The 26,203-nt window shown below is 36.2% G+C and overlaps 4 protein-coding genes and 1 long non-coding RNA gene across 7 annotated transcripts; 3 read left to right on the top strand and 2 right to left on the bottom strand.

The window, feature by feature from the left end:
• LOC140975867 (glutamine synthetase cytosolic isozyme 2-like) lies at window positions 1-3,203 on the top strand. The gene is made up of 12 exons (XM_073439796.1): window positions 1-224; window positions 1,189-1,228; window positions 1,314-1,417; window positions 1,500-1,548; window positions 1,638-1,744; window positions 1,836-1,923; window positions 2,081-2,209; window positions 2,297-2,371; window positions 2,455-2,508; window positions 2,594-2,631; window positions 2,704-2,863; window positions 2,953-3,203. Exons 1-12 carry the CDS (start codon window positions 151-153, stop codon window positions 3,103-3,105), a joined length of 1,071 nt encoding a protein of 356 aa, XP_073295897.1. The 5' UTR covers window positions 1-150; the 3' UTR covers window positions 3,106-3,203.
• Window positions 3,204-3,419: 216 nt separating this feature from the next.
• On the bottom strand, window positions 3,420-7,156 carry LOC140975859 (putative disease resistance protein At1g50180). Its single transcript, XM_073439790.1, has 2 exons — window positions 6,023-7,156; window positions 3,420-5,306 (listed from the first exon to the last, which is right to left on the bottom strand). Exons 1-2 carry the CDS (start codon window positions 7,050-7,052, stop codon window positions 3,562-3,564), a joined length of 2,775 nt encoding a protein of 924 aa, XP_073295891.1. The 5' UTR covers window positions 7,053-7,156; the 3' UTR covers window positions 3,420-3,561.
• A 4,838-nt stretch (window positions 7,157-11,994) lies between these two features.
• Window positions 11,995-20,446, top strand: LOC140980774 (glutamine synthetase nodule isozyme-like). 2 transcript variants are annotated; one of them, XM_073446912.1, is made up of 13 exons: window positions 11,995-12,190; window positions 12,523-12,657; window positions 13,523-13,562; window positions 13,659-13,762; window positions 13,839-13,887; window positions 13,979-14,085; window positions 14,177-14,264; window positions 14,426-14,554; window positions 14,642-14,716; window positions 19,646-19,699; window positions 19,780-19,817; window positions 19,897-20,056; window positions 20,138-20,446. In XM_073446912.1, exons 2-13 carry the CDS (start codon window positions 12,584-12,586, stop codon window positions 20,288-20,290), a joined length of 1,071 nt encoding a protein of 356 aa, XP_073303013.1. In that variant the 5' UTR covers window positions 11,995-12,190; window positions 12,523-12,583; the 3' UTR covers window positions 20,291-20,446. The 2 variants fall into 2 exon arrangements, with proteins under 2 accessions (XP_073303013.1, XP_073302947.1); XM_073446846.1 differs by lacking the exon at window positions 11,995-12,190 and having other exon boundaries at window positions 12,412-12,657.
• An 847-nt stretch (window positions 20,447-21,293) lies between these two features.
• On the top strand, window positions 21,294-23,533 carry LOC140975845 (uncharacterized). 2 transcript variants are annotated; one of them, XM_073439780.1, is made up of 2 exons: window positions 21,294-23,228; window positions 23,399-23,533. In XM_073439780.1, the coding sequence occupies exon 1, from the start codon at window positions 21,321-21,323 to the stop codon at window positions 23,154-23,156; it is 1,836 nt and encodes a 611-aa protein (XP_073295881.1). In that variant the 5' UTR covers window positions 21,294-21,320; the 3' UTR covers window positions 23,157-23,228; window positions 23,399-23,533. The 2 variants fall into 2 exon arrangements, with proteins under 2 accessions (XP_073295881.1, XP_073295877.1); XM_073439776.1 differs by having other exon boundaries at window positions 23,321-23,533.
• Window positions 23,428-24,198, bottom strand: LOC140975854 (uncharacterized). The gene is made up of 3 exons (XR_012175065.1): window positions 24,179-24,198; window positions 23,734-24,059; window positions 23,428-23,544 (listed from the first exon to the last, which is right to left on the bottom strand). It is a non-coding gene; the product is annotated as an uncharacterized lncRNA (long non-coding RNA).
• Between the last annotated feature and the right edge of the window lie 2,005 nt (window positions 24,199-26,203).

Raw genomic sequence — 26,203 nt, 5'->3', positions numbered from 1 at the left:
TATTATTCAATTTAGAAAAATGTTTAATCCAAAAATATAACCAGCAACTGCTGATTTCCCACTATAAAAACGGCTTGTGCCTCTTGAAACTGATACATTCCAATCCAAAAAATCTATTTTTTGAAGAGAATTTGCTGATATTCTTGAAGCATGTCGTTGCTTTCGGATCTCATCAACTTCAACCTCTCAGAATGCACTGATAAGATCATTGCAGAATATATCTGGTCAGTGTTTTCTTTCTACTTTTTTGGTTACAACGGGGCCGGGGTTTCTAACCTTGGCCTCTTCCATTATGCCATTCCAACGCTGCGTTCTCTTTGTATTTTCTGCCGCATTCGTTGGGATCATCGTGTTTTCGTTGGCTTTGTTTGTTTTCATAAGAGTTTTGAAGCAGAATGAGTGTTATGCTGTCATTGTTTACACCATTTTTGTATTGTTTTGATTCCTGAACAAGTTTATAGTTAGTTCACTCTGGTGGAAAGATTTTATATCCACAGACATGCACAAATATTTTTGAATGGATTGCTACGTAGTATATATTGGCTAATATACAGTTTCTTGTTTACTGGAGTTAACATGTAAGATTTGAAAAAGTCATGGTTTTTTGGTTTATGTCTATCCATTTTGTTCTTCTCGTAGCAGAGAATGCATAATTATGTGGGGCTCTGGTCCGGCTAGCCTAAACAACGATTCAATGTAATTAGGGGGTTAAAAGTTTTATTTTTTATTTTTGCTCGAGGGCTGGCTGCCCTTGCATATTTTCTATTTATTCTATTATATTATTCTGGCCTACTGGGAAGTTGTTATTCTTCGATATACAATTTCCTGGTGATTTAAAAGAAATTATTCTTTGTAAATTAATAAATTTTTTAGAAGCTGCAATCACTCTCTCAATGCGCTTAGAAAATAGAAAAAGGGTTAGTTTTATGTTTATTTTCTATCAAATTCATGGTGCTCTATTCCATGAGAGACCAAATCTAGTCTAACAGCAGTATCATTTTTGATCGGATGAAGTAGTGTCTTTTATAAAACTGTGTTCAAATGTAACATCTGAGGATCACATCTAGTTTTTAGCCTATCTATTTTGTCAGGGGTCATCAAATAATCCAATATGTATTTTATGTGTAACCTTCTTATTCCGAAATCCAATGATTGCTAATGCGAAAGTGTGGTGTCAAATATATGCAGGATTGGTGGCTCTGGAATAGACATCAGGAGTAAAGCAAGGGTATGTAAATCATCACATTTTCAAATAGTTTGAGTTTATCGTCACGGATTTAAGGTTATTGAGCCAAGTTGTTTGGTTTTGTCAGACTATTCCGGGACCAGTTACCGATCCTTCAAAACTTCCCAAGTGGAACTACGATGGGTCGAGCACAGGCCAAGCTCCAGGAGAAGACAGTGAAGTCATCATTTAGTATGACTATTCCAGTTTTGTCATAATATGTTTCTTTAGAAAAGGTTCAACAAATGATGCATTTTTCTATGCAATGAAACAGTCCTCAAGCCGTATTCAAGGACCCATTCAGGAGGGGAAACAACATATTAGTGAGTTACTTCTTGTACCATCAAAATTTTTGCTTACCGTTAGCTTCCAAATCTGTGTAGATAGTGATAATTTTGTGTCTCAACTGCAGGTCATGTGTGATTGTTACACTCCTTTTGGCGAACCGATTCCAACGAACAAGAGATATAATGCAGCCAAGATTTTCAGCCATCCGGACGTCCAAGCCGAAGAAACATGGTACCAATTTTCCATTCTGGTGCAGAAATTTTCTACTAATTTCTCTGTTTGTTGTTATTTATTTGTTTTATTTTTAAAATTTTCATTTTAGGTATGGTATCGAACAAGAATACACACTTTTGCAAAAGACTGTTAAGTGGCCTCTTGGATGGCCTACTGGTGGTTATCCTGGACCTCAGGTGATTATCACCCGTATGATTGCCCTTCTTATTTCCTGATAGCATAATTCAAACCTGAAATACTAGTCTGAAGCTTAACATACAACCACGATTTGCTGAGAAGCCGGTGTGGGATAGTCTGTCATCCGCTACATTTCACTCTTTTCTTGCAATTTAGGGGCCATATTACTGTGGTGTTGGAGCCGACAAAGCTTTTGGACGTGATATAGTCGATGCACACTACAAGGCGTGCCTTTATGCTGGAATCAACATTAGTGGCATCAACGGTGAAGTGATGCCTGGCCAGGTAAACGTCCAACACCTCTTATTCTATACATACCTTTTAAGTAAGTGTTGAAGTTTGTGTATACGTGTTCTGTATCTGCTTTATCAGTGGGAATTCCAAGTTGGACCCTCTGTTGGCATTGCTGCATCTGATGAGGTGTGGATTGCTCGTTACATTCTCGAGGTAATAAATTTCCCGTTAAGTGAAAGATATCCATCAGATTGACACGATGATCATGTTGAAAAGTCTATTCTTCTGTTGAACAGAGGATCACTGAGATTGCTGGGGTTGTGCTATCTTTTGATCCCAAACCTATTCAGGTAAAACCTTTCCCCCACCGAATTTTCATTGGATATGAAATACAATCGGAGCACTAAACATGGTTTCTTTAATTTGTTTGCATAGGGCGACTGGAATGGAGCTGGAGCTCACACTAATTACAGGTAATGTTTCTAGTTTTGTAATGAATCTCTAATTAATTCGTACTAAATCTCTGTCGATGAATGTTGGTTTAGCACGAAGTCTATGAGGAAAGAGGGAGGATTTGAAGTCATCAAGAAGGCTATTGAAAAGCTAGGACTGAGGCACAAGGAGCACATTGCTGCCTATGGGGAAGGCAACGAGCGACGTCTCACAGGAAGACATGAAACTGCAGACATTAACACCTTCAAATGGGTAAAATAACACATTCTAGTATCGTATACTGTATATTACATGCACAAAAAATCAAACGAATTAATGTTCGTTGGCATTGTTTCGGACAGGGGGTTGCGAACCGCGGTGCTTCCATCCGTGTGGGTCGAGACACTGAGAAAGAAGGCAAAGGATACTTCGAGGACAGGAGGCCAGCTTCGAATATGGACCCGTACGTTGTTACATCCATGATAGCAGAGACAACCTTGCTTGGGAAGCCTTGAACATTTTGAATGAGCAGCATTATCATGAATTTGGGAGTGCTATTTTGTTCACATTTACAAAGAATCGCGATTTTAAGAATAGAACATCAATTCGTCTACTTGTTTTCCATATAGCAGTTATATGTTAGTTATTACTTCTTGTAATACACGTTTGGATCATGTATCCGTTTTGTATTTCTGGCTTCAAGATTGAGTTAGCTCTCCTCTCTTGTTGATCCAGTTTGTGAAATAACTCCACACCATGGTTATTGATAAAAGTGTAAGGATTGATTTTCCTCTTCTAACACAAAATTTCAGCAGTGTGTCAAAAGAAAGAAAGTGAATGTTGTCTCAATGTTTTATTTTTCGGATAATGATCACTGCTTTCGTTCATCCAATGGAGTAACTATGGAATGCAATTCCCAATTGGATGAGAAGTTTCCTTTATTCAAGAAAACTAGCTGGCTGGTAAAAAAATCAAAGAGGGCAGCAATGAGGTTCTCCCAAATCAATGAATGGTATATGACTGATTTTGTGGTAATCTTCTCTTCTCAACCGCTCAATGAAATTCCTGGGCATTTCCAAAATGGTCAGGTTTGTGATGGAAGCCATGAAAATCATTCCTTCTGGGATCATCATCAATTCCGGACATTCATAGATAGTGAGATCTGACAGATTTTGCATCGCCTTTTCTTCTACTCTCCATTCCACTAAATTGGTCAAAAACCCAAGTTCAAGACTCTTGAGCTGAGGAAATCCTTTACTCCGACAAACCATTTTTGTGCCAACAAATGCCTCAAACAACAAATGAAGTCTTCGTAGACAGGGAAGATGTTGTAATATTTCCATCGGATCTTCCCAAATTACACTACGATAAAGGATCAAAGTGCTAAGATTCTGGAGTACCTGAGGGTCCCAATTCGGCATTCTGCTCAATTCCCCATCAATTTTCAAATAACTGAGTGGGCAATGCATTAACGAATCAATGAGAAGTGAACCTTCTTCGGAAGTCAAATCTGTCATAGAAATTTCTAAACTTGCCTCCCAAATCTGATCCTTGAGTTTAGTTATGTGATCAACAACCACAGAAAAGCTTTCTATACCAATAACATACCCACGAAAACGCCGGAGATTGGTTAATTTGAGGAGATGTTTAGAATTAAAGATCTCACTATTGAACCCAATCAATGTCTCCAATTCCGTTAAGCCATCGAGTCTTAGTCTCCCACCATCAATCTTGCCTATCACGTTCTGTGTCAGAAAGAGATGCCTCAATCGTCCCATCTTATCAATCGAATTTGGTAACTTAATATATATTTCAGCTCGCAGATCCATTGATTGTAAACATGGAAGTTTGCAGACGAATTCTTGTACTTCATCGCAGAGGCTATGTCTTATACTCAAATGCTTGAGCATCACTAGTTTTCTCACAGCATGAGGTAACTTTCCATCCTCAAACTTGCAGTTTTCCAATACCAAGACTTTGAGAGATCTGAGCAATGCGTCGCTGAGTAGATTTTGCAAGATGTTTGTACTGTTATAAAATCCTATGTCCCCGTTGCATAGAAATAGAAGAGATCGCAAGTTTGCATTTTTGAACTGTGCAACACTACAAGCTCCGACATCGCCTAAATTGATTGCTAACCTTCGAATTTTTCCATGAGATGAACCACATTGCTTTTGAGAATCCATGACCTCGAAAAACTCCTCTTCTATTCCCTTTGACAAACATAGATCTCTCACCAAATCATGAAGGCAACATGATTTAAAACTCTCAAATGTTCTTGTATCAGTCACTAATTTCACATGAACCATGCATTTGCTTGCCAACTCATTTAGATAACGTTCAGCAACATCCCAAAGAGTTTCATTTCGCCCTTCATCACACGATGAAACCAATCCTTCTGCCATCCATATCAAATAAACATCTTCAGCATGTATATCTTTGTCCTCCGGAAAGCATCCTAAATACAGAAAACATAACTTCAGGTAGTAAGGCAATACGTTGTAACTCAAGTTTAGCACCTGCTCTACCCTTTTATCGGTTGCGTGAACACCTTTCCCATGCTTCAGGTGCGAATCCATATTCTCGAGGACCTTTTTCCAGTCCCCTAAATATTGTTGTCCTCGCAAAATTCCACCAATAACAGATACAGCCAGGGGTAGACAGCCACATTTGTGTACCAATTCCCTTCCTATAGCCTCAAACTGTTTCGAGTTAGCTGTGTGCAAAATTGGCAAAAACAAATCAATCTCTATCTGGATGTCATTGGTACATAACAATAAACAAATAACAGGTTCGATAAATCTTTAAATATAACTTATAAAATACAATAAGGCTATTTGATCTTTCATGATTTCATATTCTAAAAGAACAGGTTACCCTAACAATTTCATATTGTTTCCAAGTACTAAAAAAAAGGCGACAGATAAAAGTAGACAATCAAGTATTTGTACCGATAAGATTGTTTTGATTTTATTGAAGTCTATCTTGAATTGGACCACTTGAGATTATATTTGTAATTTGACCACTTAAAATTAGTTTCACCAGATTATCTTAATATCACCTTAATCTTGAGCTGATAAAGATCTTTGATTCTAGTTTGAAGCGTTTGAAACACCAAGGGTAGAGATCAGATTGTTGGTCAACATCTCGATGTTTTGAGAATTAAAATGAAATATTCTTCGTATGTAGTCTTGATGTTTTTATATATTGATGTATTTATTTGAGCCAAATTTTAAAGATTAGGAGAATTTTAATGGTTTAAATTATTATTCGTAATTGTAATCATGTTTTTATTTTATTGCATATAGGTGAAAGCAAGGAAATCGAGTGGAAAAAGAGATACATTCATATGAATTCGGCATTGGCATCAAGGAATGAAAAAAGAGAAATCAAAATCTGGATACAAGAATCAACCAACAGAATAAAACTAACTTTCAGATTCATGGATGGGAGGAAGAGCTATCTTTTGAAGCAGATCCCAACTTTCATCCTCTGTCATGAATTCTAGTTTGTGGACAAATTCTGTGTCTGCAATCCTTTGATTTCGCCTGGTGAGCAAAATTTTGGAATTCGACTCCGCAAGCGGAAATGTTTTCTTTAAGATATCCCAATGATCCATTTCCCATATATCATCAAGAACCACCAAACACTTCTTCAGTTTCTGTATATTGTATAGTTCTGTCACCAACTCCACTTCCTCCATTCTCATCACTCGTTCATTGTTTTCTCCCGAAAGAAGTTGCCTCAATATCTCTCGGAAAACAGCTTTTGCTTGAAATTTCTGCGTAATGCAAACCCAAGCACGAGCTTCAAAACAGAAGAGTACAGCCTTGTCTTGGTAAATTTTTCTGGCAAGAGTCGTCTTCCCCAAACCACCCACCCCACATATAGAAATCACTCGAGATGACCTATCATCATTTTTCATACGCAATACGAGAAGGTCTATGTCATTTTTCATCCCAACGAAGTGCTCTTCAATCTCATGACCGTATGTCTGTCTTAGCAATCGTTGATCATCATTGCACTCGAAACTTGATGACCCCTGATCCCCATTACTTATAGAAACGAGATCTTTGGTGAGTTTATCCATGCGGGACATAATACCTCCAGCCTCCTTCCCTATCTCGTGAATAGCCAAACACTCACCCAATATGCAAGTGAGTCTTTTGAGCCTTTTTTTCAAGTTCTTGGCTCCTCTCTTTGATGCAACTTCAACAGCATACTTTTCAAGAACATCCTCAGCTCTTGTAGCCAGATCCATGAGTTCTAAAACCCATTTACCCACGCTGTCTGAGTTGTATCTGTCCTGCCTCTTGTCGGCATCCTTCAAGAAACCGCGCATCGCTTGAAGATCCCTCGCAACATCCTCAACCTGACCTTCAACACCTGATAAAAACCTCACTTCTTCAATGAATAGGTCACGCAGCGTTTCCAAAGCTATTGTTGCAGCAGCATCCACCATCTTTTAGCTAGTCAAGATTTTTTGGAAGAAGATGTAGCGGAAAAATCTGGATTCACGCATGACAAAGATAAGCATTGGACCTACTCATTGTCCACACGTGGTAGGTATTTTTATGGCCAGTGGGAAGGTTAAGAATCGACCAAATATTCAAAGAATGTTAAAAAGAAAAAAAAAACACTGAACAATGTAATATTTCTTTAATAACTTTCTGTTATTTTATTTATTATTATTTTTTTGATGGAGTTTATCTTCAAACCATTATTATTGATACTAGTACGTTTTTTTTTTAAATATCAAAAACCAAAAAAATTTGTAAAATTAAAAAAATACAAAAAATATAAAGTTCTCGTAAACAAATAGTTATCAAAACACAATGGATAATACATCGATTTTATTATTTTTCAAAAGTGAGTGAATTTTTGTTGATAAAAAAAAATAATCAAAAAGCATAAAGTGATTGTTATTTTAGTAAATAAGAAAACATCTAATGACTAAAAAACCAAATAAAATGACTAATTTGCATGATATTTTTGTTTTGAAATGATTTTTACTCAATAATTATATAGTAAGATAGGAAGATAAATGACTTTAAAACAATGAATTGGATTAAATTATCATTCAATTAACTGCACATTGAATTTAACTAATTAGGATTTACAATATTACTACTTTTCCTTTTATAATGAAATTCTGTTTTCATGGTTATATCCCTAACTTGTTTTTTTATAAAGTAAAATAAAAGTGAAGTTGTTAATTCATAATTAATTTTTTTAATTCACTTTTATGTAGGTATATATATATAAATATAGTTTAAAATGCGTTTTTTTAATATCTAAATTCACATATGATACATGATTTTTGTTAAAAGGTAGATAAATTATATCCCTTTTATAACCCTATTTTTTTATTATCTCTTTTTCCAAAAAATTCCCACCTAAAAAATCACAAATGAAGTGCAAAGCAATAGAACACCAAATATAATAATATAAATAATATCTAATATAATATGGATTTGGAGATATAAAATATAGAAAGCCATTGTCTAAACCTTAAAATACATTTGAAACATGAATCAAATTCTTAATGTCTCCCAAAAACTGAAAATTTAACAATTTTTTAGTTTTGATACCAATATTAAAATTTGATTAATAATTTTATAATTCAATTGCAATTCTTACAAATAAGAAATCGAAAATGTTACCTTACATTGTCATGAATGTAAATTACTATAAATAAAATCCACGTTCCATTCCATTTTATTGCGTAAATTGATAAAATTATGACCGTTTTGTTATGTTGTCCATCAACCGTGTCAATTTTTGAGTTCATCAATGAGGTTTCACTCATTTATTGGATTTGATTTGTTAACCATAATGTGAAGGCCTATGTTTCCTTGCTTGAAAATTTGCGAAAAATTAAAAATTTTTTTTTTTTTTTTAAATAATCAAAATGCCTCATTCATAAATAAACCGATAAACAAAGTTTGATATTCAAAATGGCAGCGGAAGAAAAGATTTATTTGCGAAATAACAATTTAAGAGTATCCCACAACTGATAAAAATTGTTTGAGAAATAAAATAATAAATGCTGAACTGAGGTCCTCGGGTGCCACTACTGCTGACCCAAGCTGGCTCACTGGTCCTCGCCCTCGGCCCTGACCTCATCAGTACCTACAACAATCAAGTCTAGTGAGCCTAAAGACTCAGCATGCATATATCGTAGGTAACGAGTAAATACTAGTAAAATTTTGCATGGGATAAAATATCATGTCATGGGGCATACTGAAAATAACCTGGACTGAGCAATTATAATATGTGCATGACTGAATTAAAATCGTAGTAAAAATGTTGCTCCTTGGAGCCCTGTACTAAAATAACTGGTAATAATTTTCTGTTGAGATTATGGTCTACGCATGTGGCCCCTGCACTGAACTGAACTGATCGGTAACTGGCTACCGGGGGAGTATCAAACTGAACTGAACTGACCGGTCACTGGCGACCGGGTGGTACCAAACTGAACTGATCGGTCACTGGCGAGCGAGTAAATAGTGCTCCCAAAATAGTGAATTGACCACAAGCAATATCGCATAAATCTCAAAAATAAGTATTTTCTATTTTCATGCACATAATATAATTAAATTATATAATGAAATATCCTGTATTATTTTTACCAACTGGATTGGATCGTTCCCAAGCTCGCTGCAACCTAAATATGCCATGAAAAATATGCAATAGCTTCTACTTGACCAACTATGCAATTTAAGTAAAAAAAATGCGACAATGACGCTCGACGACTTCGTATTTAATCATGACTCCGAGCCAACCCGAACCAACACTGAACCAACGTATAGTCATGATTAAAATACACTTAAAATTATGAATTTATGCTCCTAAAATGGTGAGGGCCGAAATCTAGGTGAATGGAGGCCAAAACATGAAACGCTCTTTCGAGAGTCAATTTGGCACATCGCACCGTAAATTCTCGTACGACCTCAAAAATGATCCGAATCACGAACGGCCAAAAACGTGGCCTTCCTAACTCAATGAGGCACTGTCCAGTCCAAGGCCATAGGCTAAAAGCCAACCAAGAACTCAAACGAGCCTCCGAACCGACACAGCAAGTTGCTGTCAAATTCCAGCAGCAGCAACTTCGCTTGCACCGTGTCGTTTGCTAGACTTTTGGCCATTGGGGCTTGAACCACCGACCAGAGCCTCTCCACAACATCCCAAGGAATGATTTGAACCATGGCTAAGGGCCCTAGGCCAGCCACCATTCGACTTATTCCAGCAACATCAGAAAAGTTCCACCCGAGAGCACCCTTGCGCGCGTGAGGGGTGTTTTGCTTTGTTCGTTGTCGTTCCAGTCGCCATTTCATTGACCATGGCACGACCTAGACATCTTGGGGTATGGTATGAACCGTGGCTAAGGGCCATAGGCCAACCAAGATCCATCCCATACCATCAAAAACCAAGGGACACATGCAGAATTAAAAAGGGGCGAAGGGGCTGTTCTTGCTTTGTGTTTAAAAACCGATGCACCATGGACCAAGCCGCCAAAAGGGCGACTTAGTCACTTCTTAGGCATGCTAGGGAAGCGATCTAACCATGGCTATAGGCCCCTGGGGCAGCCATGATCAGAAACTTTTCCCTTTGACAGCAACCTGCAATTTTCGAAACACACTTGGACACAAATGGGAAGTTGCTGTCATATGCGCGTTCCAGCGTGTATGGAACTGAAACCCACGATCTATCATGGCCCTAACATGTCCTAGTACATGTCTATATGTAGCCTCGAGCCCCTGGAACGAGCCATTCCTGAAATCGAAAGGAACATACCCAAACGTGAAGCATGAAGGGAAAGAGAAAAAATCTGCATAGAATTTTATTGGTTCTTGATTGATGAAAATTTCGGTTTTCATGATTAAAATCGTGCACATGTGATGTTAAAAATAATATTAAGGCTTGACAAAGATATACACATGCCTTGATGTCGTTTGAATGAAAAACGAAAGAATACGGCGACGCGGCGCGGAGGAGACGGAGTTACTTCTCTTGTTTTCTTTCTTGTTTTTCCTCCTTATTTTACCCTATGCTCTCACGGTTTTTCAGTGCTGAAGGAGGCTGGAATTTTCGAGATTATGGAGTGGGAGGGGGTCTAGGAACTTAAATGGGAAGATACAAGATAAAGGGAAGGGAAAATATTCTTTCTATCTACTAGTTTGAGTGATAAGGAAAAGAATGATGTCAAAGATTTTTCTTGGGGATATTAGAGGTGCATAAGGACGATTTTGAGGTCTAGGTGCAAAGGGAGAATTGGTTTAATTAAATCTTGGTAGTGATTTAAAAGTTGGGGAGGATAAATCTATCTAGAATATTTAAGGGGATAAATAAAGAATGAGTTGAAATAAAAATCACAATTAAATCTTTAAAAAAAACAACATGGCCGATTTTATCTAGCTAGGTTGGGTGGGATCTTGCTCCATTAATTATCATAGAAGATTTGTTGTGATATAATTATCTCCCAATAAAAATAGATAGGAAGACTATTAATTAAATGGGTTGTCAAATATTTTTAAATCTTAAACAAGGGTGGCCGATTTTTCTACTAAATAAATGGGGTAGGAAAATTGCTTAATTATCAATTAATGAGGATTAAAAGTGTAGGAATTATCAAACCAAGAAATGATTAAGGAAATGATATCAATGGAGAGTTGCCAAAATAATCAAGATTGGGTTGGATAATGAGGGGGCCGAAATTTTGAATGCTAAATTAGGTAGAAATATTGCTTAATTCATGTATTTTAAATATTTAAAGTTTTATCTACCCATTAAGTATTAATTAATTAGTTAAGGAATAACATTATCTTGCATACATGGTTAGATATTTAAATCTTAAAGGTAAATTTACTATCATGATAAATTATAATTTCTTAACTAAAATAAGTCTAGATTAACTTATCTCAATTGGTCACATATTTAAATTTAGGCTATTAATTAAATTATTGGACATAAAAAATTTATTTGCTACTTATCTCAAGTTAATTAAATAAGTCCCTAAACCTTCTTTTATTTTAAAATGATTTATTATTTATCTTAAATAAATTCTAAGAATATTTTCTTAATATTAAAATTTATTTCTTTACTTCAACTCCGGTCCGGCCTCACTTAATGAACTGAAAAGAATAAAATTTAAACTACTGAATAAAATACTTAGCTTCAAAGAATGCATTTAAATACTCATGCAATGAAGTCAATTTAATTAAAAAAAATTAGAATTATGCATGGCTTATACGCAGTCTAATTACGGGTTCTACACATAACTAAATTAAGAAGTAAGATAATTGATAATATTCAATAATATAATTATGAATTAATGATATATTTTTTTCAAACACTTGACCTAATGAAAACTGAAGTAGGAAAACCCCGACTCGCTGCCTACACTGTCTATTTTCTTTCTTCTCACAGCAACTCCACTTTCTGCCGCACCTTGCACTCTTACTGCACGATGATCCACTTTCTTTGCAGCCACCTATTGATTTCGGAAGCGAAAAAGATTACTCCAAACAGTTGTTTCAAGAAAAGGAAAGAATTTGGCTTCTGCGGTTTTTGCATTTGCAGTAATAATTGAAACCAAAGGTACCCAAAGATCTGATCTTTATGGATTCACTGGATTAACTACAGCTTATTAGAACTGGGATTTCTACTAAACGGACATATTACTATTGCACATGCATAAACAATAAGACGTGGAAGAAGAATCAATCGCTGCTCAATTAAAATATTATAATTCCAAAAAGTTTATTCAATTTTAAAAATGTTCAATTCCAAAAATATAACGAACCCCCACGTCACACTTCTTGAATATTCATATGTCAGAACTATATTTTAAAGAATTTGATCTTTCATAAATAATTTTTCATGGATAACTGCTGATTTCCCACTATAAAAATGGTTTGTGCCTCTTGAAGTTGATGCATTCCAACCCAAATAATTTTTTGTTCGAAGAGAACTTGCGGATATTCTTGAAGAATGTCGTTGCTCTCGGATCTCGTCAACTTCAACCTCTCAGAATACACTGATAAGATCATTGCAGAGTATATATGGTCAGTGTTTTCTTTGTGCTTTCTGAGTTTACATTGACTTAGTTGTTTACTAATATGTTTCTCCATAGTTTTCAAGCAGAATGAGTGTTATGTCATCATTATTTACACCATTTTTGTATTGTTTTGATTCCTGAACAAGATTGAAGTTCACTCTGGTTGAAAGATTTCCTATCCACAGAGATACTCGAATCTAATTGAATGGATTGATGCTTAGTATATATTGTGTTGATATATTGCAACTCGAATACATCTTTTCTTTTTTCCCGTTACTCGTTTCTTGTGTAGTTTCGCTTTGGTGGAGTTAATTTGTAAGTTTTGAACAAGTGATGATTTTTTTGGTTTATGCCTATGCATTTTGTTCTTCTCGTAGCAGAGATTGAATAAAATGTGGGGCTCTATTCCTACGAGGTTAAAATTTGATTTTTTATAAAAAAAAAAATATGGTTACATTTTTATTTTTTGCTCGAGGGCTGCCCTTGCATTTTTCTACTTATCCTATTATATTATTCTGGCTACTGGGAAACTGTTATTCTTGAATATACACAATTTCTGCTGATTTAATGCGCTTAAAAGCTAGAAAAGAGGGCTGCGTCGCGCCTTTCTGTTTTTATGGTGTATTTTCAGTCAAATTCATGATGCTCTATTCCATGAGAGATCAAATCTAGTCTAACAGCAGTATCATTTTTGATCGGTAGTGTCTTTTAAAAAACTGTGTTCAAATGTAACATTTGAGGATCACATCTAGTTTTTAGCCTATCTATTTTGTCAGGGGGTCATCAAATAATCCAATATGTATTTTACGCGTGACCTTTCTTATTCCGACGATTGCTAAAGCGAAAGTATGGTGTCTTATTAATATACGCAGGATTGGTGGCTCTGGAATTGACATCAGGAGTAAGGCAAGGGTACGTAAATCCTCCGTTCCTCAAATAGTTTATCTGAGTTCATCGTCACGATTATAACTTATAAGGTTATTGAACCAAGTTGTTTGATTTTGGCAGACTCTTCCGGGACCTGTTTCCGATCTTTCAAAACTTCCCAAGTGGAACTACGATGGGTCGAGTTCAGGCCAAGCTCCAGGAGAAGACAGTGAAGTCATCATTTAGTATGGTCCTTCAAGTTTTGTATGTTTCCTAAGTAAAGGTTCAACAATTAATTCATTTTTTGATGCAATGAAACAGTCCTCAAGCAATATTCAAGGATCCATTCAGGAGGGGAAATAACATATTAGTGAGTTACTTCTTGTTCCATCCAAAAATTTTGTTTACCATAAGCCTCCAAATTTGAGTAGATAAGTGATGATTTTGTGTCCAAACTACAGGTGCTGTGTGATTGTTACACTCCTTCTGGCGACCCGATTCCAACGAACAAGAGATATAATGCTGCCAAGATTTTCGGCCATCCTGACCTCCAAGCCGAAGAACCATGGTACCATTTTTCCATTCCCGTGCAGAATATTTCTGCTCATTTCTCTGTTTCTTTTATTTGTTTTGTTTTATTTTTAAATTTTTCGTTTTAGGTATGGTATTGAGCAAGAATACACACTTTTGCAAAAGAATGTTAATTGGCCTCTTGGATGGCCTATTGGTGGTTATCCTGGACCTCAGGTGATTATCACCCGTATGATTGTCCTTTTTATTTCCTGATAGCATAATTCGATCCCAAAACTACAATTTGCTGAGAAGCTGATGCGGGATTGTCGATCATGTGTTTCTCTCCCATTTCCAATTCTACATCCGCTATATTTCAGTCCTTTCTTGCAATTTAGGGGCCATATTACTGTGGTGTTGGAGCCGACAAAGCTTTTGGACGTGATATAGTCGATGCACACTACAAGGCATGCCTTTATGCTGGAATCAACATTACTGGCGTCAATGGTGAAGTGATGCCCGGCCAGGTAAACGTCCAACACCTCTTATTCTATACATACCTTTTAAGTAAGTGTTGAAGTTTGTGTATATGTGTTCTGTATCTGCTTTACCAGTGGGAATTCCAAGTTGGACCCTCTGTTGGTATTGCTGCATCTGATGAGGTGTGGATTGCTCGTTACATTCTCGAGGTAATAAAAAATTTCCTGTTAAATGAAAGGTATGCATTAGATTGCCTCGATGATCATGTTAAAAAGTCTTATTCTTTTGTTGACAGAGTGTTGATTTATTGTATCCTAGTCAGCATTATTATTTAGTATGTTTCGTAGGTCATTCATTTGTTCTATTTAGGTGGGTTGTTTAGAGTAGTACTGGTTTATAGGAATAGTTGTTATTGTTCCTAGGTTTTAGCTCTTTCTGTTTCTCTGCTATCTTTTATATATTCTTTGTAGTATGCATTTGATGCTCTAAGGAGAATTTTTTATATTAGTTCTCAAATTCTTCATGTTATCAGAGCCTCCTCTGACCTAAAATTAATCAATCAAGTATATTTATCTTCAACCACGTCGCAATGGTGAAATACGGTGGCATGGCAGCTGATAAGACTGACTCTGCATCGTCGACCATCTCCTCATCAGAAGGGACTTCTCTCGTGGTTACTGGTCATAAACTGAATGGCCATAACTTTCTCCAGTGGTCTCAATCGGTGATGATGTTTATCTGCGGCAAAGGAAAAGATGAATACCTCACGGGCTCCATCACACAGCCCAAGTCTGGTGATCCGAAATTCAAGGCTTGGAAGACAGAAAATAACATGGTTATGTCTTGGTTAATCAACTCAATGACTAATGAAATTGGGGAGAACTTTCTGTTATATGGCACAGCTCAGGAAATTTGGGAAGCTGCTAAGGAGACATACTCAAACAATGAGAATACCTCGGAATTGTTTGAGATTGAAACTATCCTCCATGATCTGCGACAAGACGACCTGAATGTCACTCAGTGCTACAACACCCTCAATCGTCACTGGCAACATCTGGATCTATTCGAGGCTAATGAGTGGAAGTGTGCAGAAGACGAAGCCCGATACAAGGACATCACCAGCAAGAAGAGAGTCTTTAAGTTCCTGCTTGGGCTGAATAAGAACCTCGATGAGGTGAGAGGACGTATGCTAGCTATAAAACCATTGCCAACCATTCGAGAAGTTTTCTCTGAGGTGCGACGAGAGAAGAGTAGGAGGAAAGTCATGCTGGGATCAACTACAAGTAGCCTCACAACTGAAATCTCAGCTATGGTATCGCACGGAAGTGAGAACAACTCGAGCGATGGCCAATATCGGAAAGCTAGACCGTGCTGTGATCATTGCAAGAGGACGGGACATACCAGAGAATCGTGTTGGAAGATTCATGGGAAACCAGTTGATTGGAAGCCAAGAAGTCGTGCTAACACATCGTCCACAACCGATGACAATAACTCAACAGTCAATATGAGTCCATTTACTAAAGACCAGTTGGAGGCACTACAACTGATGATGATTCAGGTCTCAAACCCGAAGAACACCAGCACTCAAATGGCAACTAGCTCCCTAGCTCAGTCAGGTAACATGTCTAGTGCCCTCACATCTAATAAGAAATCGTCCGGGGAATGGATCATTGACTCTGGCGCTTCCGACCACATGACTGGTAATCTCTCACTACTCCAAAAGTATATCCCCTGTCCTCAAGACAGCAAACATTGGGTAACAATTGCAGATGGCTCACGATCATGTGTGGCAGGGACAGGCATAGTCACTGTGACAAAGAATTTGTGTTTAAATTCTGTACTATATGTTCCTACCTTGGATTGTAATCTAGTTTCTATTAGTAAATTGTCTCAGGATGCTAATTGTGTTGCCAAATTCTTTCCATCTGTGTGTGAATTTCAGGACTTGGACTCGGGGAAGGTGATTGGCAGTGCTAGGATGGGTTCAGGGCTGTATCTCCTCAACACCACTCCTGAAGAAATAACTCGGCCACAATGCTACAGTTCATCCATAAGTCAGTCAGTTGACGAGCCTTTGAATTTTATTAATAGTGATGATGAAATTATGCGTTTGCATTATCGTCTTGGTCATCCCAATTTCTTGTATTTGGAAAAACTTTTCCCTCATTTATTTATCAATAAAAACGCAAAGTTTTTTCATTGTGAAATATGTCAATTGGCCAAACACACTCGCACTATCTTTCCCAGTGTCACTTATTAGCCTTCAAAACCATTTTCACTTGTACATAGCGATATTTGGGGACCCTCTCGGGTGAAAAATATAACTGGTACTAGATGGTTTATTTCTTTCATTGATGATCATACAAGACTCACGTGGATATTTCTTATGAAATCAAAATCTGAAACCGGACAAATTTTCAAGCAATTCAATACCATGGTTCAAACTCAATTTGATACAAAAATTCAAGTTGTTAGGACCGACAATGGTAGAGAATACTTTGAATTCATTCTGGGAAGTTACCTGCTAGAACAAGGTATTATACATCATAGCTCTTGTGTTATCACACCTCAACAAAATGGGGTTGCGGAACGCAAGAATCGTCACATATTAGAAGTTGCTCGTGCCCTCATGTTTTCACAAATGTACCAAAATATTTATGGGGGGAAGCTGTTCTTACAGCCATGTATCTCATTAACAGAATGCCATCTAGACCTCTCAAATTCAAGATACCATGTCAAACTCTTCAAAATTGGTACCCTTGCACCCGGGTTATTAGTTCTATTCCCATGAAGATTTTTGATTGTTCAGTTTTTGTGCATAACCATCACAGTGGTAAACTCGACCCAAAGGCAATCAAGTGTGTGTTTGTCGGGTATTCAAGTGTCCAGAAAGGTTATAAATGTTTTTCACCATCAAATAGAAAATTTTACATATCTGCTGATGTAACCTTCTTCGAGCATCAATCATATTTCCCCAAATCTGATATTCAGGGGGAGAGTTCAAATGAATATCAGTTCTGGGACACAGAGACTGAACCGACCACCATACCTGATACTCCATCAGAGCCGATTCTATACACTGATGATCAAGGAGAACCTGTCACGACAAATCCTGCTCAACAAACAACTGAACCCACACCTGTGCCTGCTTATGAGATCGAACCGACTCCTCAACCAAGTCCTAACACGAGTTCACCAGGTAATATTACTCCTGAGACAATTACCACTAATGATCTAGACTTACCCATTGCTGTCAGGAAACCAATCAGATCGTGTACCTTACATCCCTGGCACAAGTACATGTCATACTCGGTGTTATCTCCACAGTACCGATGCTTTGTAACTACTCTCGACAAGGTTCAGATTCCCAACTCGGTCTATGAAGCACTGAATACTCCTGAATGGAAAGCTGCAGTAAATGAAGAGATTCAAGCCTTGGTGAAGAATCGAACATGGGAGATATCTGAATTACCAGAAGGGAAAAATGCTGTCGGATGCAGGTGGCTATTTACGATCAAACATAAGGCAGATGGAAGTGTTGATTGGTTTAAAGCTAGACTTGTTGCGAGAGGCTTTACTCAATCATACGGCATCGACTACCAAGAGACATTTGCTCCTGTAGCGAAGTTGAACACAATTCGAGTACTTCTGTCCTTTGCTGCAAATCTGAATTGGCCACTTCATCAACTAGATATTAAAAATGCTTTCCTCAATGGATATCTAGCGGAAGAGGTATACATGACGGTTCCAACGGGAATGGAATCTCGTGACAACACAAACAAAGTCCTTCGGTTAAAAAAGGCACTTTATGGCCTCAAGCAGTCTCCGAGAGCTTGGTTTGATCGTTTTACCAAGTCTGTTGTCAAGCTAGAGTACAAACAATCTCAGGCAGACCACACTATGTTCGTCAAACACTCATCGGATGGTAAAATAGCCATACTGATTGTCTATGTTGATGATATCATCTTGACAGGTGATTATGAAGAAGAGCTGGTTCGGTTGAAGAAACAATTAGCTGTGGAGTTTGAGTCAAGGATTTTGGACAATTAAAATACTTTCTTGGAATGGAAATTGCTAGGTCCAACCAAGGAATTTTTATCTGCCAGCGTAAATACATTTTTGATTTACTTCAAGAAACAGGCATGACAGGATGTTCCTGCAGAGACTCCGATGGACTCGACTAAGAAGCTTGACAAGGATGAAAGTGATACACCAGTGGACAGGGGGAGATACCAATGGCTTGTAGGGAAACTTATCTACCTATCACATACCCGTCCTGATATTGGGTTCTCTGTAAGTGTAGTAAGTCAGTTCATGAATGACCCTCGTGAAGAACACATGGAAGCAGTGAATCGGATTCTCAGGTATTTGAAGCTATCCTCCGGAAAGGGCATTCTCTTCAAACAGTCCACCAACTGAAGTATTGAAGTATATACTGATACAGACTGGGCTGTAGACATAATGGATCGAAGATCAACATCAGGTTATAGTGCTTTCGTTTGGGGGAACCTTGTTACTTGGAGAAGTAAAAAACAATCTGTAGTTGCGCGTAGTAGTGCAGAAGCAGAATTCAAATATCTAGCTCTTGGAATCTGCGAAGGGATATGGCTCAAACGAGTGCTGCACGATCTCAACATGAAGACAGATGATTCAATCTCGATGTACTGTGATAATCAAGCAGCTTTGTGTATTGCGAAAAATCATATCCATCATGACCGAACAAAGCACATTGAGATAGACAAGCATTTTATATCAGAGAAGATTGAGAGTGGAATCATCAAGCTGAAATATGTCTCAACAAGCTCACAAGTTGCTGATATGTTCACTAAAGCTCTTCCTAGGATCATATTTGATAACTTAAGTAGCAAGCTTGGTATGCAGAATATCTACAACCAAGTTTGAGGAGGAGTGTTGATTTATTGTATCCTAGTCAGCATTATTATTTAGTATGTTTCGTAGGCCATTCATTTGTTCTATTTAGGTGGGTTGTTTAGAGTAGTACTGGTTTATAGGAATAGTTGTTATTGTTCCTAGGTTTTAGCTCTTTCTGTTTCTCTGCTATCTTTTATATATTCTTTGTAATCTGCATTTGATGCTCTAAGGAGAATTTTTTATATTAGTTCTCAAATTCTTCACAGAGGATCACTGAGATTGCTGGGGTGGTGCTATCTTTTGATTCCGTACCTATTCAGGTAAACCTTTCCACCACTGAATTTATCATATATAGTATAATTGGAGAATTAAACAGCATTTCTTGTATCTGTTTACACAGGGCGACTGGAATGGAGCTGGAGCTCACACTAATTACAGGTAATGTTTTTATTTTTGAAAATGTTATTATCTTCTTGAATTAATTCTTACTAAATCTCTTCGATGAATTCTGGTTTAGCACGAAGTCAATGAGGAAGGAGGGAGGATACGAAGTCATCAAGAAGGCTATTGAAAAGCTAGGACTGAGGCACAAGGAGCACATTGCTGCTTATGGAGAAGGCAACGAGCGTCGACTAACAGGAAGACACGAAACTGCTGACATCAACACCTTTGAATGGGTAAAAATAACTGATTCTAGTATCATAATATCGTGCACAACGAATCAACCTATTAAAGTTTGCCGGCATTGTTCCACATAGGGGGTTGCAAGCCGTGGTGGTTCCATCCGCGTTGGTCGAGACACTGAGAAAGAAGGCAAAGGATACTTCGAGGACAGGAGGCCAGCTTCGAATATGGACCCGTACATCGTTACATCCATGATTGCAGAAACAACATTGCTTGGGAAGCCCTGAACATTTTGTATGAGCCATCTATTTTGCTTCACATTTACAAAGAAACTTCTTTGGGAAAGAACATCAATCCTTTTATTATGTTAGATTAGATATTACTTCTTGTTGTACTATGTCTGAATCCAGTTCCCTAAAGCATGAGTTTACTTCAATGTGATATATTGACAAAGTTCCACAATGGCTGTTATATTCGATCAACTGTTATTATGTGACAAGTGTCTCGTTGATATGTTTGGTGTATCTTGTAATTAAAATTTGATAAAAAATTTATTATGTGATACAATTTGAAAATTAATAATGATATATTCTTTAATTTTTTTTAGAACTACTTCAGAAATATTAGTTATCAACAAATTCTAAAATTATGTTTGGAAGTTAATTTTGATAGACGAATCTTTTACTCAACTCGACTTATGAAATATTGTTATTTTTATGTAAAAAAATATTAATTTTTTCGATCCGTTTCATAAATATTGATCCGTAATATGAGACCAATTCTTTTTTTTTTTTTAAACATTGTTTAAAACTTAAAATATTTTTCATTTGAAACATNCAATTCCTACAAATATGAAATCGAAAATAAAAACAATTGTAAGTTTGAAATTTTGAGTACATATAACATAAACTAATGCACGGAACCTTGCATGTCCATAAAACATAAAAAATTTGGAATTAAAATATATTTTTTGTGAATTTCACTTGAATTACAATTGTATCATACATTTTTCTTTGGTGTTTGAACTCAAAGAATGTTGAATCCATTACCGTGTATGTTTATGTTAGGATAGTGGGAAATCAAGATCTAAGGATTTTAATAAAGATTCTTGTCCATAAAATCCAAATTCCTATTCCATGTTTTTGCATTAAAAAGCATGACATTTTATAATATTCAATAATATAAGGGGAAATTGCATAATTATTAAATAATAATAAATTGAATTACTTAATTTGATAATATCAATTTTTTCCGACACTTATTAAAATTGAAAAGAAAGAAAAAATTCAACGAGGTCAACATTCAGAAACTGACCTAATGAAAACTGTAGGAAAATGGCGGATATGGCGACCAAGAACATCTCCTCATCTCTTCCTCCCTCCTCGATTACACCACCTGTACTCCTCCTCCTCCGCTGCCGCCGCCTGGTACAAACCTCCTACGCATGACCACCACAGTCCGGTGCAGGACACGGATCCCATCATCACCACCCTTTCTCAGGCCATCCAAAATTCCGATTCAAAATCACTCCAAACTTCTCTCAAACAAATTCTCCCTTCTGTAGAACCCCAACACATAATAACCCTTATCACCCTAAACCCCGACTCGCTGTCTCCAAACTGTCTATTTTCTTTCTTCACATGGCTTTCTTCTCACAGCTATTCCACTTTCCGCCACACCTTGCACTCTTACTGCACGATGATCCACTTTCTTTGCACCCACCAATTGCTTTCGGAAGCAAAAAGTTTGCTCCAAACAGTTGTTTCAAGAAAAGGAAAAAATTCGGCTTCTGAAGTTTTTGCAGTAATCCTTGAAACTAAAGGTGCCCAAAGATCCGATCTTTATTTCTTCACTGGATTAATGAATACTTATTTAGAACTGGGCTTTGTCTCCGATGCTATACAGTGCTTCAGGTTGTCTAAAAAACATAAATTTCGAGTTTCCTTTGATGCCTGTAGGAAAGTGCTTGAACATCTAATGAAGTTGAAGTCTTTCAAGGCGGTATGGGGATTCTACAAGGAGATTTTGGGATGTGGGTATCCAGCAAGTTTATATTTTTTCAACAAGTTAATGCATAGGTTTTGTAAAGAAGGAGAAATAATGGTCGCTCAGTCTATTTTTTGTGAAATTAGAAAATGGGGTTTAAGGCCAAGTGTTGTTTCTTTTAATACTCTAATAAACGGTTATGTTAAGCTTGGTGATTTGAACGAAGGGTTTAGGTTGAAAGCTTCGATGGAGGCCAGTGGGCTTCAACCTGATATTTATACTTATAATGTTCTGATCAATGGAATGTGCAGAGAGGGTCGAATGGGTGATGCAAGCGAATTGTTCATTGAGATGCTGAACAAAGAATTGGTTCCAAACTACGTCACTTTCACGACGTTGATTAACGGCCATTGCAAGAACGGTAGGATGGACTTGGCCATGGAAATATATCAGAGAATGTTGGGTGAAAGCTTGACTCCTGATTTGATCACTTATAATACGATTCTCAGTGGTCTTTGCAGGAAGGGAGATATGAATAAAGCACAAGACCTTGTTTTTGAGATGAATACAAAGGGATTGAAGCCTGATAAAATCACATATACAACATTAATTGATGGGTTTTGTAAGGAGGGAGATTTGGACAAGGCTTTTGAATATAGGGAAATGATGATTAAAGAAAGTATTGTGCTTGATAATGTTGTTTACACGACCCTAATTTATGGTTTGTGTCATGAAGGGAAAGCTTTTGATGCAGAAAAAATGTTGAGGGAAATGATGAGCGTTGGTTTGAAGCCTGACGATGCTACGTATACCATGGTCATTAATGAATTCTGTAAGATAGGGGATATTAAGAGTGCTTCTAAGCTGTTCAAGGAGATGCAAAAAAAGGGGCATATACCATCTGTTGTGACTTATAATGTGCTTATGAATGGCTATTGCAAGCAAGGACAGATGAAAAATGCAAACTTGCTTCTAAATGCGATGCTTAACTTAGGGGTTAATCCAGATGATATTACATATAACATCTTATTGGAGGGGCACTGCACATATGGAAACCCCAAGGATGTCTATAAATTGCGGAGTGCTAAAGGGCTTATTCTTGATTATCCTTCTTACACTTCTGTTATTAGCTCCTTGAGTAAAATGACTAGCTCACACAGGGGATGATCAATCAAGTCAAAACGAAAATTGTGAAATCTTGAGTTGATTTTAGCCACCACTTGGATTCTATATTAAGAGGTTAGTGCACGTCCTTGAATGTTAATAGCTTGTGTGCCATGTAATAACAATTTGGTATGCCATGTGGCTCACAAACATTGTTTCAAGTATAGGTCATAGGGCCATACATGGTCAAGGATATGATGCTAAAGGGCCATCATATGTGTTGAGTTTGTTGCACCTATTTTCAGATCTACAGGGCAACACATTGTGTTTTCAGTGGAGATTGATATAACGGGGGGCAATCAAAGATCAAGGGGCCATATGTATAAGAGACGGAATATCTCTGTGCAGAAGTTTTAATATGCTTGGTAATTCACGTCTAGGTGAGAACATGCTAATAACTTGCTATTGGAACATGAAACGATATCATATGTTGATAGACTAGTGGAAAATTTTGTGTCGCCCCTTGTATAATTGCAACAGATAACTTCCCCTTTAGAAACTGAGGTATTTTGTCCTTTATGCAACTCAAAGGTTCTTCAACTAATGCTTTATTTCATTTCTGGCTTGCAGCAAAAATCACACCTAGCCTTAAATCCCTAGGTTTGAGTTAGCAACAAACTCAACTTGGCTGCACCGGTGTTTTGCAGTGATGTTGACCTTGAGGACCTGGTCTGATACTATTTGTCATGGCCCCCGTCTGCTGGATGACAGATGATTGGACACGAGTTGTTTCAATGCTAGTAATCGCCCCTGAACCTCGAATGCTTGTTTGAATCACAACTGGTATTGTGAGGCATTCTCCGGAATTCAACCATAAAAGACATACGAAAAGAAATTAGAATGTGGGGCATGAATTCCTCTATCTTGAGTTGTATAAAATGTTCTGCAAAGCTAATTTGTATGACCCTGTCAATTTTCAACAGAGTAGGAAACGTTGATCTTTACCTCACAAAAAATATATAAAAGATTTATTTTGAAGCTGCTTTTTGTTTAAAATGAAAGCTGGAGCTCAATGGGGGTAATACCTTGTTTATAGACCAGGCAAGTGGGGTGACTGCATGTATGCATGCATCCTAAGAGGTAATAATAATATAAAAAAAACAATTAAAATTTACTCTAACTATTCTTCGACAACAGAGTTTTTTTTTCCCTTACTGCTTGATCTTATTAGAGTAAAATTGGGGTGGGGGGATTCAAATTTCGACAAAAAAATATATCAAATGAACTGTTTACATTTTGTAATCATATGATAGATATCAGCCAATATTATTCTGAATCATTTTTTTTAAAAAAAAATGTTGAATTGCCATGGAAAGATATGAGCTGCCCCAAATACATGCGCCTCAAGAAATACTATCCGTGTCATATATAGCCGACTGCATAAGAGTGTGTGTGTGTNTTTTCTTTATGGGTGTTAATGTGGAATGAAACAGTATCCATTGAAAATTTGATACTTAAAAAGGAAAACCAAAAACAAAAGATTGCCTACCGGTGGTACATCTGGTTGCCACTAACCATAAAATGATATAAAATATTCAAATATATATGAGCAAAATCTTTAATAAACTATTTTAAACAAAGTCGTGGAATATTTTTATTGAATTTATGAAAGTTGTGTTCATTTTTATAGAACCTTAGTGTAAGCTAGCACTATAACTGACGAAACAGTTTTAAAATAAAATATAATTTTCGCGGAAACATTATACCTAATAGTTACTGGTTTTAAGTGGTTAAATTTTCACCCAGTCATAGTAATGATATTATAAATATATAATATACCAAAGGTAAAATAATTCACGCATATTCTGTATAGTTTTATTTTGTGTTTAGTTCTTGTCATAATATCGCTTCATTCAGGTGCTCTTTAATTTATTAGTCTTCTTTTATATATATCTATTTACATATAAATATACCACTTTCAATTGTGAATTTCCCTATATACCCTTCTTTATCTAGCTTAACAAGTTGTATTCTTATATGTGTTAACTTGTAATTTCTTTGCTTATCTTAAATAACTATAACTAATTACTTATTATTCACAATTTCCCTATATGCCATTCTTTATCTAGCTTAACAAGTTGTATTCTTATATGGGTTCTTTATCTAACTTAACAAGTTGTATTCTTATATAGGTTAACTTGTAATTTCTTTGCTTAGCTTAAATAACTATAACTAATTACTTATTATTAATATAAAGGCATTAATATTCATTGAAAACATTGAATTCATTTTTAATTTTTCCGCCTTGCGGTTCTACATGGCTTATTCTTGTTTTTTTCCCCAAAGTTTGATTAAGTCTTGTCACTTTTCACGAGATTTGAAGATTATATATTAGTCTCTAAGGATTTATTTTGATGATTATTTTGAGATCTTCAATCCAAACTATATAGTCTATATTTATTTTACTTTTATCACATTAATTTGTTTAATGCATTGGATCTTTTACTGTTTCATTTTATTTTAGTGATTATCCGGATATTTTACTGTTTCATTTTATTTTAGTGATTATCTATTTTCTCCCTTCTATGAGTACTCTTTTTACTTAATTATTTGATGTTACGTTAGTTTCTTTGATTTAATAATTCTTGTCACTTTTCACAAAATTTGAAGATTATATCTTGGTCTCTAAGGATTTATTTTGATGGTTATTTTGAGCTCCCTTATCCAAATTATATATTCTATATTTATTTTACTTATTACATTAATTTATTTAATCCATTGGATTTTTAGTGCCTCATTTTATTTTAGTGATTATCTATTTTCCTCTTTCTATGAGTTTTTTTATTTAATTATTTAATATTACGTTAGTTTTCTTGATTTAATTAGTTTAATTTATCGATGGTTCGTGTTACCGTTTCTTTTCCTTCATCTTTTTTACAGTTCAGTTAATCTATATAATATATTTATCATTTTTCACAAAATTATGAGATTATATTAGTTTCCAAAAATTTATTTTGATAGTCATTTTAAGTTCTACTCTTCCGAATTATATATTAATCTATATTTATTTTAGTTTTATTATATTAAGAACTTTTAACCTCATTGTTTAA

This window comes from Primulina huaijiensis, chromosome 1 (genome assembly GCF_012295235.1).
Source record: "Primulina huaijiensis isolate GDHJ02 chromosome 1, ASM1229523v2, whole genome shotgun sequence".
Lineage (NCBI taxonomy): Eukaryota > Viridiplantae > Streptophyta > Magnoliopsida > Lamiales > Gesneriaceae > Primulina > Primulina huaijiensis.
Note: the sequence above shows the minus strand (reverse complement) of the source record. Positions and strands in the feature narration are given on the sequence as shown.